A 19,907-nucleotide genomic window follows, 5' to 3' on the forward strand; every position below is an offset into this window, starting at 1 on the left:
TCCTTTTAAGGTGGAGCTACTTTCTGCACAAAACCAAACTGTATTTGGTCAAAGACAATGGCGCATCACTGGGTTTATCATTAGATGATAATAGCCTTTGTCTGAAAATACAACTCACACGTCTTCTGTTATCTTTGCCTTAATTGGTCACCTGAGCAAAATAGTCATAACTGAAAGATCCTACAGCTAGATAACATCAGCTCAACTTTATACACCACTAGCAAGGCAAAAGTAATAGAGCTGAATCTATCCTGTACCTCATCATGCCTTACCTTTTTATATACCATCTATGTGCCTTACACGGATGTTAGTCAAGAAATATAGAAACACAGAAATGAATACAAAAATTAATTTCATATATATATATATATATATATATATATATATATATATATATATATATATATTTTATTGATTTAATTAAACATGATTTATTTTAGGCTTTACAGTACACTATGTATTTACTTGAAGAAGAAGTAATTTTGTCCTCCATACAGGGACAGAGAGAGGAAGTAAGACAGCAGAATAACACGGTGATAACTGTGGAGACAAAAGTGCCCTCCATGTTTACTTGCATTTTTACATCTGCAAGTTCTTTTTCACACAACTAATGTTTCCATTTAGCTCAGCCTCTGCCAGGAGGATGCATCCTTCAGCTGTTACTGACAAACCGTCTTCAATAGACTGTAGATTGACCCTGATGTGATTTGAACACACAACCTTCTGACCTGGAGTCAGACACACTACCATTGTGACACTACATCACTTGGAAAAGAACATTGCCATCTTTCATATGATTCAAGAAAGCAGTGCTTCAATTTGAAAACTAAACGAAAACTAAAGTGGAGTCAGAATTACTACCTTTTAACTGAACATTTTCTTTAAATTTCTTTAAATGGGACCATTATTTACAAACTGAACATCATGCTGTATTGAAGAAGACTTGAAACTTGAAGTGACTGAGACCATAAACTCACTAGGAAAGTGTTTACTGAGGTAATAACTCGTATAGGGTCATTTTGTCCCAATCCCAATGTCCTGCCTAAACCCAAAGACATGAACCCTTACAGACTTAACTGATGTCACTTGGTAAGTCATTGAGTGCAAAAGGCTGCAAGGGCTCAAAATGCTGTAACAACGCTGAAACATGTTGCACACTTTTTATTTTATGTTTCTGCCTGATTTTTAAGTCTTGCAGGCTCCTGCCCTACAGAATGGAGAAGAGGTAAATGTCAATCTAAGTTACATTACAATAATCAATGTACTATTGTTGGTCAAAACGGCATCATTAAGCAAAAACTAAAATAAACAGTTGAATAAACTAAGTGTGTAATAAGGTGATTGCATTCCTCTGACCTCATGTGTTCTATGTACCATCTTAAATCTATGTTCTAATACTTTTAACATCAGCATTGGTTTCCATTCTTGTTTGTTTACGTTCTTGTTCTTCTCTTATAAGGCAGATTTGCCTTGATTTTTCTCTCGCATGGGTTTCCCCTGGTAACCCTGGTAACCCCTGTGTTTCACGGTTTCACGTCACAACGCTATGAACTGTGGGCAATTCCCTCAGGCAAAGTCTGCAGAAATGCGGACTTACGAAAAGGGCCCAAAATGAGAGAGCCCTTGCGCACTTGACAATTTTACAGTGGGACAGCCCTAAGCCCTAACGGACTTCCCGGGAATGTGCCTCAAAGTCTGTGTGAGTGTGGGCATTGGGATTGGGCATAACTCTAAAGCAATCAGACAGTTTCAAGGCATTTCTGCATTGGCTTCACTTTTCAGGCCAGGTGGTTGCCGCTTGTCCGTTCCAGGAGAGACGCAAGGAAACCATGGAAAGGCTCTTCTTAATTTTCAATTTTGTGTCCCCTCGTCTCCTCCGTCCTCCTGCCATTTGACCTTGATATTACTGGTGATTTTATCGTTGAATGTAGGCTAGTGATGCGCGGATCGGGCATCTGTTTTCTCTGGATAGTTGTTAAGTTGTCGAATGCTGCCGTTTTAGTTTTGCTGCTTAAATGTCCCATGATATTTTGTGTGACATTACTGCGCCAAAAATGGTCCTTAGCTTGCCTACTAACCTATAACCTTTTTATAAACAGTCTATGACCGATATTCTAATTTAGTGTATTCATAGTCATTTAGTGATTGAAGTGACCTGTAGGGGATGTAGCTCAGTGGTAGAGCGCATGCTTTGCATGTATGAGGCCCCGGGTTCAATCCCCGGCATCTCCATTGTTTTAAAGTGGAGCAACTTTCAAACAAACAATCTGTGGTAAGTCAGTGCTAATAACTGCAGTAACCTGATAATCATTGGTCATTAAATATGACAACAGACTGTAACTTGTTTATACACCTCATCAAGTTGTATCCTTTTCTTGTTGCCATTTCCACATGTGAGCAGGACATGAAAATATCTCTGTGTTCATGTTCTAATAATAGAGTGCACATGGAGATAACTAAGATGGTCAGCTGGGCAAAGTAGAGACAAGTTAAAGATTCTACAGCTAGTTAACATCAGGTGTATCAGTCAGCTCAGCTCACTAGTGTGTGGGCCTATGCATGAGAAAAGTGGAATGAAGGGAACAACATTTTTTTGTACAGTAGTCTATAGTGTACGTTTTCTAATATAGATGTATGTAAAGTTTTTAGATAGTCTATAGTCAGTTTTTTATTTCATTTTAAAGATGCATAGATTAGTGTGAGCATGGGTTTGTCTCACTGTATACACTTAATAAGTAAACAATGAACTGTGAGGAACTGTATTGTCCCTCACAAGTTGTGAACGAAGATAACAAAAACTGTTATTTATTCATCTCATTTCGTGCTTAACATTACTGGATCATAACGTTTCGGATATGGAATTAATCTACAGATGCTCTGGTTCAAGATGAAACAACGCTTTTTTATGGATGTCAATTTTGAGCCATGACAAAGGCCAAAATGTGGCATGCAAGTATAAGCAGTGTTTTAAGGTAAACGTTTATGGTAATATGGCGAAAACTGCTGAAAAGGCCTGCTAAAGGCCTACTTACTGGGAACTCTTAAAGCACCACGTGGAAACAAGTAACAGTACCTCAACAACTCTGTACTCAACTCGATCTCATCTCAGGCGTCACATATACATGCTCTGCTGTACTTTATGATAAGGAATTTTTGTTGTTGTTGATTGTTTTCTTCCTTAATGTTTTTTTGTGTTTAGTATATGTTTTGTTTATATATTTGTGTTCATATTTGTTGTAGAAAATACGAAAACGAATAAACTAATGCAACCCAAAAAAAAAGAAAACATGATGTTACAAAAATATTTTATCCATCCTAAATATTTTATTGCCTCATCACATTACAACGTGGTTATTCACAGTAATATGCCGACACTTCGAAAATGACTTAAAACCATCTATCTTTCACTTTATAGGACATTATATCTCGTGTGCAGTACGAACCAACAGTATAAAGAAGATCTTCAAAACTGAATACTGCTATGAAAACCTTTAGAGCAGGAGTGGAAGTATTCAGATCCCTTACTTTAGTAAAAGTATCAGTACGACAAAAGGTATGCCATTACAAAGGTATACTTTCAACTTTACTTCAGTAATAATACTAGTAAATAGTATTCTTTTCAAGAGACACAGATTTCAGCAAAGTTCAAATTAAGTCAAGTTTAGAAGTAATTTCAGACAACTGCAAATTACAAATACATGTGTATCCCAGCTGGTACCGGGAGCAGACTCCTCAAACTCTGTATTACATTGGTTGATATAGCCTGTCCCGCTCCTCCTCTTGTGGATCTTACGGTAAGACCGACCTTCTCCATCTCCACACATATTTAGAATAAAAACAATATCGTATTCTGCCCTATAACAATATAACACACTAGTAATAAGACTGAAATGTGACAGGAGAAATAAGACATCATCTTGATATTAGCAAAACATTGCATATGCATAAATCAATCACAGAGTTGGTTACCATTAACACTTGCACTCCATGTTCGTGTGCTGTGCCACATGATGACCTTCACAGCTTTCAGGGTTGCAGTATTCTTGCAAAGGCCCATTGTATTCATGTGTCTAGTGTTATATTCTATCAGGCCTGGGAGCAGGTGCTGGCAACAATTTGTTAAAATCCATAAAGGCCCTATTGTCCCTCAGTCGGATATTCAATTAATTCTAAAGTATGGCCTTCGCCCTCACCTCTGATACGGCCTGCTAGCAACACAGGACGGGTGTGTATGTTCTTCTTACAGATTGTGAAGTGTGTTTGTTCTTGTGAAGTCAGTGTGTTCTTACAAAAATGTGAAGGCTGCAGCCTGACAGTAACAAGGCTGAGCAAGAAGACTGCACCCTAAAAGTTCAGTGTACCTGACAAATAAACATCTGAAACATAATCATTACTCTAGTATTTAGTAGTTATCAAGCTAGGCATATGGAATATTGAAATATCATCTCTAAATGCATTATAAAATATCTTGTCAATTAAATAACCATCATGTTTTAATATGTGAGAGGCAATACTGTCACTTTAATAAGGAAATAATAATAATGAATTCATTTAACAATAAGGAAATGCGTTTTTATTAAATGCTCACAAGGTGGCGCCAAAAGACCAAAAAGCCAAAGAAGTCTTCTATTCACATACTCAACAAAAAACTTTTGTCTTAAATTCTATAAATTAGTAGATGTTTTCTTGTGGTAACATATTACTTATTAAACTTGGGAAATGGTGAAGTGGCACCGCTGTAGACAAACAAATCTCCAAAGACCAAATACTGTGAGCAAATCTTTAAAACTTGAATTCACTTTTAACTTCTCTCCCAGAAAGGCGTTAATTTCTCATTCCTGTTTCCATTAATTCCCTAAAGAGATTTCACAGTTTCAATGTTCACAAATCTGCCAGTTATAATGAATGTGTCCAACAGCAGTGGAGAATGAATGGGCATTTGGACCTGGAGGAAGCGCTGAGAGACCAGAGATGAGAGCAGCAGAGCAGCAGCGCAGGGAGACCCGCTGCAGCCAGCCCACCCTGCCAGCAGCTACCGCAGCTTGTGGATCCTTCCCGCCGGGTCCTTACATCTTATAGGATAACAATATGTGGATGGTATGGACAATAGGATCAATGTAGGAGGACGTAACATCACGTCATTTTACAGCCATGAAAATACATCAGACAGCCAGAGACTGAAAATAGACCAGACGCTCTCTTCTGTGAGACTCCACTCCATGCACGACGACTCTTACGGTTTATCACAGTGTCAAAGTGGGATACAGTTCAGTGTGGGCAGCAGTCACACTTACCAGCCCACAGCATAACGGCTTGGCTGTGCTGACACTGCACCATTCAAGCACTTTTAACAACGTCTCAGCATGTAGTAGGAGCTTGGTCACTCTTTTAACTAACCGCAGCTGAATTGCGTGTAGTCCAGAGGTGGAGGAAGTAGGCATATTCACACTGCATAGTACACTCAAGGTACAAGTAGAAGTTCTATGTTAAATCATGTAACCGTATAACCAGAAATCTACCTAGTAGTATTTAAATTATTAAATTGATTGCCCTGATTGACTGGCCTATACTTTTATGTATGATGTTAAATTCAAGTCAATAAAGTCAGAACCTAGACTCAGGGTGGGCAGCCATCTGTAGGGGAGCCATAAAAATGTAAAACAACAGTGATGGTAGTGGTACAGATGTACATGAATATTTAAAAGCAGGGTTTTACTTTGTTATAAACTATTTTGTATGGGACTGCAATTAATCATTTTCTTTCATTATGGATGAATCTGCTGAATATGATTCATTTGATTGCTTGGTTTGTAAAAAAAAAATAGCAACATATTCCCATCACAATTACCCAGAGCCCAAAGGGGCATCTTCAAAATGCTTGTTTTGTTCAACCAATTCTACAAAATTAAACAATCAATAGAAAGTATATCCTCACATTTAACGAAGGTTTGTCAGTTTTGCCTAAAAATGAACTGTACTTGAGAAAATGTTATCGCACCACTGATGCTTAATCCTTGTATCCTGTGAGAGAAGTGTAGTATAATAAACAAAACAAGGGAGGGGTCAGATATTGCAAAACAACCCTGAAGAGTAACAACTGTTTAGTATTTCACAAAAAATAAGCAAATATTGGAGAAAAGTCTAAAAAACAAACAGTGACATTGGCTTCTTCATAGTCTTCTTGTGGAGGTTAAGCTCATTTCTGTTTTATAGGCTACATTTTATATTATACGTTTTTTTGATATCAGTCCAATGTAGTTAAAATCATAGTTTGTCTATACGAGAGAGGAGCAAAAAACACAACACATCCACCCAGACAGCAACAAGCCAAAACTGCTCAGCATCAGTAGATAAATACGCAAATACACTACAAACATGCATATCAAATCACATTAACTAGGAAAGTCATAGTATCGGAGAAAATGTTAAGATGTTGTCATCAAAGTCATGTGTTGCGCTTCATCCTCACATTTCTCGTCTGCTGCAATAATTTTAGAAAGCAGATGTAGCAAGTGAGATGAAGAAAGAGAGCCTCGTGGTTTGTCTATTTTAGCACAGCTTTTTTAAAGAAACGAGATGGTGACATCTGTCCTTGAACTTGCTAATGTAAGCATTTTTCCTGTTGGCACGAGTGTGTTTGACTTCTGCTTATGCAAACAAACACATTTTTGTACTTTTATACTTATAAGGACCCTTACAGCTGCAAGGTACCACTACCTGTACCTAACTTTGACCTAAACTGAAATCTGGATTACCAACAGACAACAGACAGCCTGTTCCACCAACTTCCCCAAGATCCCTGTGTGGTAATTTGGTGTGTGGTAATACAATTACATGTAACTTTGTGCTTTAGTACTGAAGCACAGTATCAAACTGTGGGTCTTGAGGCCCTGTCTTGAAGTGCCAAAATCGTGCTTTAATGGAATACTTTGACATTTTGGGAAATTTGCTTTCTTGCCTAGAGTTAGATGAAATGATTGATATCACTCTCATCTCCATCACGTGTGACGCTATAGTTAACAGTTGGTTAGCTTAGCTTAGCACAAAACAAACTGGAAGCTGGAAACAGCTAACCTGGCTCTGTCCAAACATAACAAGCACAGCTTGTTTAATCTGTACAAAAACCAAAGTGTAAAACATGATCATTCATATGGCATGGCAAGACAAGGCAGCTTTATTTACATAGCATATTTCAAGCAGAGGCTGTTCAATGTGCTTTAGACAAGCAAAGACAACCATTAAATGCAAAGCCCTAAAAACCAATTAAGACATATGACATATTTCATTTCATTTTATGAAATGAAATAAAATGAAGGAAAGTACAATAGAATAGACCAGAAATTGCCTACAGTTAGCAGGATGTCAAAACAGCAGGTGGATGAAGTAAGATGCTTACAGTTTTTTTCAATTGCTAACCTGCGTTGGTCAATGAAATCACATTATCAAAACTCTTCAAACAGTCAGCGCAACGGAAGTGTATGTGGACCAAACTGTGAATCATTTTTCATTGCTTTCATATAAAATGCATTCAATGACCCCTTTCTCAAAAATTCATGAACTCATTACTACTTCACCACCTGCAAAACACTGTGTATCTGCAGCACATTTTTCAAATGCTAACACACTGTGTCCAAAACTGTTAAAAAGACATTCAAAACAGATTGATGGTAAATGCACTGCATTTCTGCAGTGACCAGATTGAAATAAACAGAAAATCTTAGAAGGCAGACAATATCACTTTTGGAAATGTGAATTCGGTCAGCACAACGACAATTGCCAGAGCCCCGAGAAACATGAAATAAGGACAAAGCAGTTGTACACTGAACCATTCAAGAGAAACTGTGAACGTGTGAAAGAACTCTGTTATCAATATGTCCAGGAAAGATGCCTGTTCAATAATCAATCAGGGAACATACACAGTGACGCATAATGTGAAGTCCTGTAAAACTGTGTATTTACTGTATTTTAGAGAGTAATGGAGCTGGAAGCCAGGGAAACTGCACATACATTCATCTTTATGGATGAAGCTGGCTTCAACCTGGCAAAAACACGCCGCAGGGGAAGAATTGTGATTGGACAAGAGCAACCGTGGATGTCCCAGGGCAGAGAGGAGCTAACATCACAATGTGTGCAGCACTGTCCAATGATGGTTTGTTGTTACACAAACCACTCATTGGCCCCTACAATACGGAGAGGCTCATGTCTTTCCTGGATGACCTGCATAATCGCCTTGTGCCAGCGGAGGAAAGAGGACCAAGAAACTCCCCTATCTTTGTTCTGACCACCATCCACATGACCAGATGACCTTACTGGATGACATGAATGTGGGATGTGGATACACTTCTCCTGCAGACTGCCAGGGTTGGATTAGACATTCCAGAAGATACTTTCCAAGATGCATCGCCAGGGAAGACATAAGATGTAATATTGATGAGAACTTGTGGCCAAATGCAGCAGAGAGGGAGGACTAGCACCCTCAAGTACTGTACATCAGAGTTTTTGAGGTGTTTCTTATTTGTATTATTATTGTTTGCAGCCCTGGAATTCCAGAAATTTGTGTGTGGGGGGGGGTGTTTGTTTCAACTTACAGAAAAATTTTTCACAGTTTACAATACTATCCACAGAGATAGAACAAATAAAGGACATTGAATCAAATTGCTGCATTTCTGAAGTGAAAATAAGTTATTGTTACTGTATAATGAAAACCTAATTTATTCGCTTCAAAGATAAAAGTTCTTCATTTCTGTAATGCTCCCTGTTTTTAGTGTTTTGTAGGTCAGTGTGTTATGAGTGAGACTGTATGCTTTCTAAATGAGAATTGTTGCCAGTGTTTTGGTTGAACGAGTCTATTTTAAAACTTGTAGGAAGTGTTTTGGTGGTTTGAGTGACTTGGTATGTGGGTAATGCAGACTGTGTGAAGAGTTTTCAAAAAGTGGCTTCAGTTGTGACCATTGCATCTTAGCAATTGAAAAAAACTGTAACTACTTCCCCCAGAGTATTAGTATTGATTGCAACCTGGCCAAATTATTTCTGTGCGGATGCAGCAGTGGTGTGGTTCTATTGTTTCACATGCAGGAATTTATGGCCACGGAAAAAAAGCTAATCTCAGTTGACCATCGTAAATATATATAATATCATCTAACATAATATAGAGACCCAGCGGCTCATTGTTGCTCTAGGCCTCTGATCTTTAACCCTAAAACTAAGCTTCAAGAAGCGCTTTGGTTGCTCAGTGGTCAAGGAGCTGTAGATCTTCAAACCTCCCATCAGTCTGAAAGCTTTTCGGAGACATAAAAACCATCCATGTTGGTTTGGAAGTTGAGCTTCATGGACATTGTGTGTATTGGAGCAGTTGCTTGACAGCCATGTTATAAGGATAAGTTATTTGATATTTTGATTATAGTTCAAAGGTGAATTGAGGGCAGCATTATCCTGTAAGCCTGCGTGTTTAGATGCTTGTGTTAACACTGTGGTTTAAGGAAGTGCGTACTAAGCTTCTTTGCATGTGTGTGTGTGTGTGTGTGTGTGTGTGTGTGTGTGTGTGTGTTATAACAACTGTGTCTTGTGTCAGATGGCAGTCACGGTAAAATTTACTTTCTGAGGTCTCATAGGTAGTGTTGTAGACTTCCATCAGATCGAACAGATGATTTACATCTTTGACCTCAGACACCAGCGACCTCTCCCTTAACATCCACCATTCTGCTGGATCACACTGAAAGACAAATCAGCATCAGAGTGAATGAGCCTTAAACATTATGCAAAGTGTTTTTGCCAACTAACGAAGATTATGTTGCAGTATGTGATTGTGCATCTGCCATAGCAACAGTGGCATAGCAACAACCCACAAAATGCAAATCAACACAGCTACAAAATCTATCAGATGAAATGACTTTTGAAGTAACGTCTCTTTCTTTCAAAGGAAAGAAAATGAAATCAGTGAAATCAACCATTATCTTCAAAACCAACAAAATGATAATCTTCTAATAATCTTCAGAATCTTCTGTGGTGGTCTTTCATGATTTCTTTGGTAATGACACCCCTGGGTGACTCAGGACTTTGTTGAGAATGGACTTTACATTGGACTATAGCTTGATGACATGACCAAACATGTTATTGATCTTGTGTCTGTATTGATTTGTTCTGTTGATGATGGTGAAGCCACTGTTATGCCTGCTGTTGATAGTGGCAGCAACTCTTTTGAAATGGTGTGTGAAGTTTTTCAACCAGTCTCCTGGAAAATGCGCAGATTAAAGTCTGTTTAATCATCAAAAGTGTCATGACACTGAAAGATACTATACATGGGTGGGGAAAAAAAGGTGTAGTAGTCTCTTGATTTAGCAACCAGTCATGTATTTTGATTATAAAATGACCCTGATCTGATTCCAGGATATTATTCTCTTTTTTATGTATGACATTAGATTAATGTGACGGTTAAATTCTAAACATAGTCACGTTGAATCTTTGCCTTCCTCACTTGACCTGACTTCTGATTAATTATTTATGTACATAAATCCCAACACAACCAATAGGTGCTGGTGAAAGTCCTGGTTTTAATGTCCAATGTTTAACTTTACTTTGCCTATTTAACTTAACATATGATAAACTTCTCAAGGCCTATCAGGGATGTTTTGTTTATATGGTCATGACCCAGAGAGCCAGTTTCCACACGGCGATCACCGAGTTGCTTCCATGTAAGCACGCAAAGTTTTGCTTATACAGCACCTTTCACAGACACGAGTCACAATGTGCTCAAGTAAATAAATCAAAGATAAAACACCAGACAGAATGCTGGGGGAGTCACACAACCTTTTTCGCAACTGGTCTACCCAGCACTCCCAGCATCCACATCTGGAGTTTGTCTCGTAGCTTCGGTGCCAATGCTGTCTGGCTTGCTGGGAATGCAGGAGTGTTATTTGTACCAGAGAGAGTGATTGAAGAAGAGAAAAAACGTTGGGGAGGGAGGAGAGGGAGGGAACTGGTGGGGAAGAGCAAGGTCTATATAAATCAAGAGCAGAGAGGGGGGGTTTGTGAGAGCATTTGAGGAAATCCTCCAGAGACTGAACTGTGAGTACTAGAGCATAGTAATCTGGAGAATATATCCAGCTGTGCATTTTGCTTCTGGATTTTACCTCTTTGTGGCTTCACAGATTTATATTGAATCATTATGTTGTTAAAATGGGAGTTTTATGTCCTACAAGTATCTCAATGAATGTAACTTTTTTCGGCTGTCCTACATCAATATTTACAACCAATTGCATTTCTCATTTAATTTTCTTTTACTTTAGCAGGTGGAGTGACAGAAGCCACCTGTGTGCGTGGTTGCATGTGTGTCCATGCAGGTGAAAATATTGTGCTTGTGAATTGTCTGCCTGTGTGTGTGGGTGAGTGTGCGTGACCATGGCGGGTTTTGGGAACAGCTTGCGACGCTGGCTCACCTTTGCTACGGGTCTGGTGGAGTGTCTGTGTTTCGCTGGAGCCGTGTTCGGGTGGGCTTCGCTTGTTTTTGTCCTGAAGACGGAGGGCTACTTCAGCTCTCTGTGCATCAACACCACAGGAGTCAATGCAACCGTGTTAGGTCAGTTTGATATCCTCACCTCTACTACTTTGAATTCTGAATATCCAATGATCCAGTAATTTTACGCTGTAAAAATAATCTCATTCTAAGCACATAGATTTTAAAATAAACTTAAAATATTTGAGATATATATTATCCTTTTTTATTTTTTTTTACAGATTGCAGCGGACAGGATGAACAGTTCTCACTTGTTTTCACTATCGCCTCCTTTATGAACAATTTCCTGACGTTGCCCAATGGTTTCCTCTTTGACCGGTTTGGGACTACGGTGGCTCGACTCTTTGGAATGTGAGTCCAACAGCAATAGCCTTAATTACTTTAGAGTAAATGTTCATCATCATGGTGGATTTAAAGGATTTCCTATTTAATTTACCCAAAATGTTGCTCAGTAGATAATTGAAAGCCCACCAGCTGGGTAGGTAAAGGGAATGGAAAGACAAACACTGACAAGTTCAAGTGACAAATCTTGAATCACCTAATTTTAGAAAACATTTTTGTACATAAACTTATTTATTTATAGCTGAGACCTTAACCTTTCGTTTGCTGTTTGTTAGAATATTTTAACATAAAAGTGTGCCAACCAACCCCACCCTTACATAAATGAACCATAGTATTACTATAGTATACTATAATAATGATAATAATAAAAAATATTATTGATATAATATAAATTATGGATGGTTTTTATGTCTCCTGTATTATTAATATAATATAAAATATAATAATTATAGCGTCCAATGTTGTTTTTTTAACATTCCTCTAGTAATACTATGATGATGTTATAATAAATGTTTAATATTACTATAGTAACTTTGTACAATGCATTTGGAAAAAATATAGAAAACACTTTAGTAATGATGTACACAAACAATTAGTATAACTATAGTAATACTATATAAACGTTTAGGTATATGTGGTATGGTAAAAATGGTATATACACTATAAGATCACCATAACCAACTCAATAATATTAATATAGTAATGTTCTCTATGGAGTTTCAAAAAAATACTACAGTAAAACTGATATTACTATTTTTATTATTATTATTAATTTGTGGTATTTCTATAGTAACAGCAACAGCAACACACAGCTGGCCAAAGTCTTTGAGGAAACTCTTTTCCTAGTTAGCTCTGCAAAACAAAGGAATTCAGTCACCATGTCTCTAAGGTATGCACATAGAAGCCAGAATTAGCACTTAAATTTAATATTCACTTCTCCCAATTCAAACTTTTCCAATTGTTGCAGTATACTTTCACTGTGTGTTTTTACACATCTAGTTCTGACCTATGACACTGGCTTTGAACAGGTAACCACATGGTAACTTCTGCTTCCATAAGATCAAAAGATAAATTAACATAAAAAGCAAAACGCTTACTAAGTAGTTTGTACATCAATAGTTTTCATAACAAAAACAAATAAAGTACATCAACTCCTTTTTGAGTTATTTGCTTAGCCACAAGTTCCAGTTTTCTGATGCAGCAATAAAACTAAACATAACAAAGAGTCCTGCTGTTTTCACTAAACCAAACATATTGTCACTAAAGACAGACGAGGTTCATTGCTGTGACTCTCTGTGCAAAGTTTGTCTCTCGTATTTCCCTCTGAGGCATTCCTAAAGCTGTTTGCTTACAATAACAGCTGTTTACTTAACAAATATCTCTGGACTATTAATCACCAGAGCATGGAAGAATTTCAGAAAGCAATATTTATATATAAATATAAATATTTATTTTGCTGACTAAGAAGTCCTCTCTGCCCCCTCAGAGTTACTATTTATCATATAATATAACACCACACACACATACCTGCCCACTTTATTGCCCTGGATATACCTTAATCCACAACAACAAACTTGTACCAAGGCCATCCATATGTTTCCACTCAAACAGGGTGGAGGGAAAACCCAAGGAATGCAAATAGTTGGACAAGAGGAGGCAAGTGGAGATGAGGATAGATATTTGCATAGGACAGGCCAGGAAAAGGAAAGGAATATCGGCCAAAAGTTCTCCTCTGCGTGTGAATGTGTGTTTACTGTGACTTAAGCGCATTGATTTTTATTCATTTAAAGACCAATTTTCCCATCTTAAATTCTTTGTTCTCGAAAACATTTAACGTCACCCTTGCTCTAGTGCCTAGCAATGTGGCACTCCCATTATGCCAATAAAATTATATGATGATAACACTTTTCTTTTTTCCACCAGATTTCTGTACACCATGGGTAGCTTGATGGTGGCTTTTGCAACTTCAGGTGAAGAAGACTTTATCTTTGTCCTGCACTTTCTCAGTCCCGTATAGTCTAAAGAAATGGTGACATGAAGTAAGATGTTACAGCTGACTCTAACAACTGTGGATGCTCATATTTTCTATTTCTTTCTTTCAGCTTTTTCAAACCTGCTCTTCCCAGCTCTCTCTCTCCTGGCAGTGGGTGGCATCATGTTTCTGATCACCAACATGCAGGTGAACTGAAGCAAGCATTCATTTTACAACAGGAAAATAAAATGAAAATAATGTACTGTGAAATTATTATCTAGAATTATATCCTATTAGACGATCTCTCTTATTATGAGCTCATTCAGTGCACTATTACCTAAAGATACAGTAACAAAGACTCATAATCAAGAACCACTAACTCTAACACATCCCATGACCCAAAGCTGACAGAGAAACATAGAGGTTTGACTTCATGATGTTTCGTGTCCTCAGGTCATCATTTAACAAGAACACAAATGAGACAAAGTCTGCTCTTTGTGCACTTCTGTTGCCTGCAGTACTTTTCTCAGGCCGAGCAATTGATCATGTGGGAAATCAACATACAAAGCCCATCGGGAAAACTGTGATGTTTAATGAGTTTAAAAAGTGTAGCTGTCAATCCAAAAACCACATCTACATATTCAAACAGGAAATTCAACTCAGCAAGAACTTATTTTACACTGAATAACACAAAGGTAGATGCAAAAAATAACATTTTCCAAAAGTCCCACAGACACATAAGCACATAAATACAACATTCATCTGTTTTCATCAATTCAAATTTCTCTCCTTAAATTTCTCTCCTACAGGTAGGAAACCTGTTCGGCTCACATCGCTCCACCATCATCACTCTCTACAACGGGGCCTTCGACTCTTCCTCAGCACTCTTCCTCGTCATCAAGGTGAGAAATATTAGCACACTGCTCTTGTGAATTAAATCTACTGGATATACATATACCATGTTGTCCTGAGCTCCACCCGTTCTTCTCTTCTTCTCGCAGTTGTTACACGAGTCTGGCATCTCTCTCCGCTCTTCCTTCTTCTTTCTGTCCGCATGCGGCATCATTCATCTGCTCAGGACTTTCTTCCTGCTGCCCAGAAAATTCATTCCCTACCCGCTGCCTGATCATTACACATACGGGTACGACAACACTTCATACATGTCAAGTGTAAATAGGCTCGTTATTTACTGTTTTTATCTTCAAGAAATTTAAATAATCTGTGAATTTATCTGTGTTTGTTACAGATATTTAGAAAATGATTGAAAATGTAATAAAAATGCAAAAATACAGACATGGCTTAAGTGGGAACTCGCTAGAATACCTTGTTTACTGTGTAAAGCATACTTTAAAGTTTGCAGTACTGATCAGTGTACTCTTAACAGCAAGAAAAACAGGTATTAGGTGTGATGGGACATAAAGTCTGTGTCAAAAAACATTTTGAACCAATCTGATCTTTTTTTAAAATCTGCATATTTTTATAAAATCCATGAAAGAAACACTGAGCTTTCATCATCCAAAAAATCGGATTGATTATTAATTCAGTTCCAGATTTTGAAAGGTAAACAAACAATTGATGAATCAAAGTTTTTTTTTTATTTTACCACAGTTTGATTTCACATCATCATCTCCTGGAAATATCCTTCATATACTGTTATGTGATTACTGCGGGTTGGAACTTGAAAGCCTCACAAAATAAATAATTACAAAGAACTCCCACAATGCCCTCAGTGTACGGCTGACCTACTGTGACCATTGACTTTTGTCAGGATAACTTGTGGTAAACAGACAGAGCAGACAACAGCGAACAGTAGCGCAGAGAGGACCGTAGAGGAAACGCCACTCAACAAGGACGTCCCTGTGAAACAAGGTGTGTGCTTACTGTGGCGTAGATTAATGCATAGTGAGATCTAACAGAATAAAGTAATCACATGTCCTATTTCTCCAGAATCATTTGTATTCCTTTTCTTAATAACTTTCTTGTTTCATCTTTGTTATTCATCTTTGTTCTTTCCTCCTCTTCATTCACCTCTCTGGTCTTCCCTTGCCTCTCTCAGAGAAGAGTTTCCGGGAGTGTTTTCTCTCCTGGTTCTTTGTGTGGCACCTGCTTTGGTTGTCGGTGATGCAGCTCAGACATTACCTGTTTATCGGCACCCTCAACCCCATGCTGCATCGTCTGACAGCAGGAGAGCCTTCGCTGGGTAAACATACACACACACACAACAACAGCGCAATCATGTTGTCACTTTGTCTAAGCAATGACAAATGTTTGCTTAAACCTTCCTTACTACATTTTCACAATCCTGTGCCAGAAGGGAAGTGAATACTTATAAAAGGGGATGTGACTGAAGTAATATTATACGAGCAGGAAAGTGCTGTAAAAGCTCTTAATCATATAAAAGAACAAACAGAACAAACAATGGTTCTATGGCTAACTATGGCTAACTATGGCCTCTATGGTATTACAGCCCAATCTCACAAAAAGAATGTACCAAGAGGAAAGCTTATGTTTTTAAGTTGAAAATAATTGTCTTAACATGCAGTGAGATTAATAATGAAAAAAACCCTCTCATTTAACTAAAAAGTGGCCCTCTGTCTGCCTTTGTGATCTGTTATCTCATATCCTGGCAGACTTGTTGAGCTGTTGTTGGACTCTTTTTTTCCTATAACCATCTTATCCTTGCGTGTGTGCCTGCAGTGAGCCAGTACACCAATGCCTTTGCTATAACGCAGCTGTGCGGCGTGCTGTGTGCTCCCTGGAACGGTCTCATAATGGACAGACACAAGGGCAAATCTCGGGCTGCAGGTAATCTGTATACTAATACATCAGAACAGCACATATGGCTACTTTTTGGGGGAATGATCAACTGTTTGAGCTAGGCTGAGAATTAGTTGGAGAAGACAGTCTGATGCTGCTATACTGTATGACTTTACTCCAGCAGCCTCCCACTCAAGCTAGCTATCCATTAACTGCCACTGACGTCATTTAGCTATTTACCACACTGACACTGAACATTCATATTGTTATAAGCCTCAAATGTTATCTGGATTCATATGTTTATTTTTTTAACAACCTGCTACACAAAAGGCATCATCCTGTTTTTGTCCTTACGCAGAAGCATGATTATTTCTCCCAAAAGGGGGTGTGATATACACCATTCTTATACAGTTATATAATAGGTATATATTATTCTGAAATGTAGCCTACCATTCTGCAAAATGAGTACTTACTTACTTTGTTACTTTTGTTACATTTTATTGTGTTTGTATTATTTGACGACCGAGGTGTGTGTTTTCATTTGTGTGTGCGTGTGTGTGTCTGTAGGGGAGAGTGAACGGGAAGCAGACCTGCGGGCATCTGTGCTTTCCCTCTTCCTGACGGCGCTGCAGTGCGTGTTGTTCTCAGTTTGTGCCTCCACCCCGTACCTGCCACTACAGTACCTCACCTTCATCCTGCAGGTGCTCAACCGCTCCTTCCTCTACGGCGGCAATGCGGCCTTTATCAGTGTAGCGTGAGTATCAAACAGACACACACACACACACACACACACACACACACACAAATGCTGACATGAACAAAAGTCTTTGTGGACTACAGATGTTAAAAATATGTGGGCAGCATATCTGAAAACAACAGAAAACTCATTTTTTTCTAGTTCAGTTTATTCATTTACTGTGATGATAGGTGTTCCCAAAGAACTTTACAATTTACCACAATGTAGACATTAATTTGTTGAATGCTAAAATGAAAAAAACATTTTGAGACAAAAGTAGAGGAACCAATAAAAAAATTGTCATAACAAATAAATGAAAACATTTCTAGAAATGACTTAAACTCAAGTATGACAAGAATAATGTTAACATATCTTATATCTGCTTATAACTACATTGCAATGTGTTATATGTGTATACATTATATTGATGAGAAATGGTTGTGTTCCCTACTACTCTCACCACTTATTTTTCACCACTTCCTTCTCTTTGCCATGTTATCACTGTGTGTGTGTGTTTGTGTGTGTGTGTGTGTGTGTGTGTAGTTTCCCATCACGCCACTTTGGGAAGCTGTATGGTCTGGTCATGGCTCTGTCTGCAGTGTTTTCTCTGCTACAGTATCCCTTCTTTGCCCTGGTGAAAGGAGTGTTGAATGGAGACCCTTTATATGTGAGTACATAACACAACTCTAAATCCCACCCACCCTGGTCCATCTCCAACCGTTATCACCATCTTTATCTATGTATCTAACTGTCCTCTCACTGCTTCCTTTGTGTGTCTGCAGGTGAACATCGGTCTGACGCTGCTCAGCCTGCTCGCCTTCATCCATCCGCTCTCTGTTTACCTGCACTGTCGAAGTCTTGCCTCCCAGCGATCCAAGAGCAACGCCTCCTCTTAAAGTCTTTAAAATCGGACCATGAACTCGCACTTAAAAAGGCCTTAATATCACCAGTGTTACCTCTTCAGTTTGTTTGATTAATAGTGTTTTGTATGTCTATGTTGTGTTGCCATACAGATCCTGTTTGGAAAGCAAACATCTCTAGCAACTGTGAGCTTTGTTTGTTCTGTGTACAGTTAAAATTCCTAATTCTGGCTGCTGTCATTCTACTTATCCATGACTGTGATGTGTCTCGTTTTTCTTCTTTTATACAATTTAACATAAGCATTTTTGCCATTTTTTATATTCCGTGTTAACGCTAGTCACCTATCACACCATGGTTATGGTGGTTTCAGAGTGCCAAAAGATAACTTTATTGTAAAAAAGCTGAAGATGTTACTGTAATGTTTATATCACTGTGGACCTCTTCATGTTATCTATATACACACACACATATATATATATATACACACACACACACACATATATATATATTTCTTTTCTTTTTTTTTTTATCACTGTTGGTATACGACCAACAGTGTTAAGTCTAGTGACTGCATGAGGGACACTTCCGATCAGTGACATGTACAGTGTAAAAGAAAATAGCTCTATGCTAATTCTTTGGTGTAAAAACAGCTCAGTGAAGCCGCTTTGTCAGGACAAAGGTCCTGTTTGCCTTCTGATGTCTCACTGATTGCTTTACCATGTGAGTTCAGATACTGTACTGTACTGTACTGTTCAATTACAACAGGCAACACAGCTCTGCCACCTGCTGGCCTATTAGTTTAGGTGTTAGCTGCTAATATCACTATTGGCCCCAAATATTAACCTACAGTAACATATGACATCTCAGGTGTTGTTGTCTGTGAAGTTCAGTAGAAGGATTTGGTGCCATGAAGGATTCTGTTTTTTAATGAAAAGACAAGTAATCATATGTAATGGATTACAAAGGGAAATATGTACCTTTTTTAACCAGCATGTTTGTTGTAGGTCGACTGTATATTTTGTGGTGCTCAAATGGTGGAAACATTTCTATTAATATGCAAACTCATTGTGCTGCACCACATGAAATGTATCTTTTGATATGAACTTTAGGATGTAGTAAAGGGCATTATTACATTTTGATGTTTACTTTTACTATTAAAATAAACATTCAAGTGATATCTAAAGGCTGAACCCTGAATTCCCTGTGTTTTCCCCAGTGTTCCCCAGTGGTTTTCACTTGATTGGAATGGATTGAATGTAACATCAGCTGCACAAAGTCTTATTCAAAATGTATTGTTAGGTTTTGCATTTAAAGCAGCAGTTGACAGACTGTTAGCTTTTGTAAGAGCTGTTTTAGATTAGGGCACGGTCTGAAACTCATTTTCATTAACTTTTAAAATTATTCTGACATGCTCATAATGTATGTCAAATATTAAAGCAGAAACATTTGTTGTGTTCACTTTCAGGAGGATCAGAAAATTAAGTTCCAAACACTTGACTCTCTGGTGTGTGTTGGAGAAATAACAAGATGCTCTCAAATATAATTCATTTGCAGATTTATGTCTTTCATCACCAACAATGACACATTCAAGGGGCACTCTACAGATCTTACATACCAAGATCAGTTTACTTATCATTAGGAGTAGTACTCAGCCTGTGAAATCAGTTGTGTATGTGGCTCTGAAAGGAGCTTTCTGAAGCCTGAAAAAATAACGCTGGTTATATCAT

The 19,907-nt window shown here is 38.1% G+C and overlaps 1 protein-coding gene and 1 non-coding gene across 3 annotated transcripts; both read left to right on the forward strand.

Moving 5' to 3' along the window:
* Window positions 1-2,160: 2,160 nt before the first annotated feature.
* On the forward strand, window positions 2,161-2,232 carry trnaa-ugc. The gene has a single exon. It is a non-coding gene; the product is annotated as a tRNA-Ala (tRNA).
* Window positions 2,233-10,955: 8,723 nt separating this feature from the next.
* Window positions 10,956-19,370, forward strand: slc43a3b (solute carrier family 43 member 3b). 2 transcript variants are annotated; one of them, XM_038699699.1, is made up of 13 exons: window positions 10,956-11,064; window positions 11,286-11,575; window positions 11,734-11,863; window positions 13,778-13,824; window positions 13,957-14,033; window positions 14,636-14,728; window positions 14,828-14,967; window positions 15,595-15,695; window positions 15,883-16,026; window positions 16,524-16,631; window positions 17,151-17,337; window positions 17,863-17,986; window positions 18,102-19,370. In XM_038699699.1, the coding sequence occupies exons 2-13, from the start codon at window positions 11,398-11,400 to the stop codon at window positions 18,213-18,215; spliced, it is 1,443 nt and encodes a 480-aa protein (XP_038555627.1). In that variant the 5' UTR covers window positions 10,956-11,064; window positions 11,286-11,397; the 3' UTR covers window positions 18,216-19,370. The 2 variants fall into 2 exon arrangements, with proteins under 2 accessions (XP_038555627.1, XP_038555628.1); XM_038699700.1 differs by having other exon boundaries at window positions 11,010-11,064; window positions 11,289-11,575.
* Window positions 19,371-19,907: the final 537 nt, after the last annotated feature.

The sequence above is a fragment of the Micropterus salmoides genome, unplaced genomic scaffold, assembly GCF_014851395.1.
Source record: "Micropterus salmoides isolate LMB-PRFRI ecotype aquatic unplaced genomic scaffold, ASM1485139v1 Ms_hic_scaffold_5, whole genome shotgun sequence".
In the NCBI taxonomy this organism is placed as follows: Eukaryota; Metazoa; Chordata; class Actinopteri; order Centrarchiformes; family Centrarchidae; genus Micropterus; species Micropterus salmoides.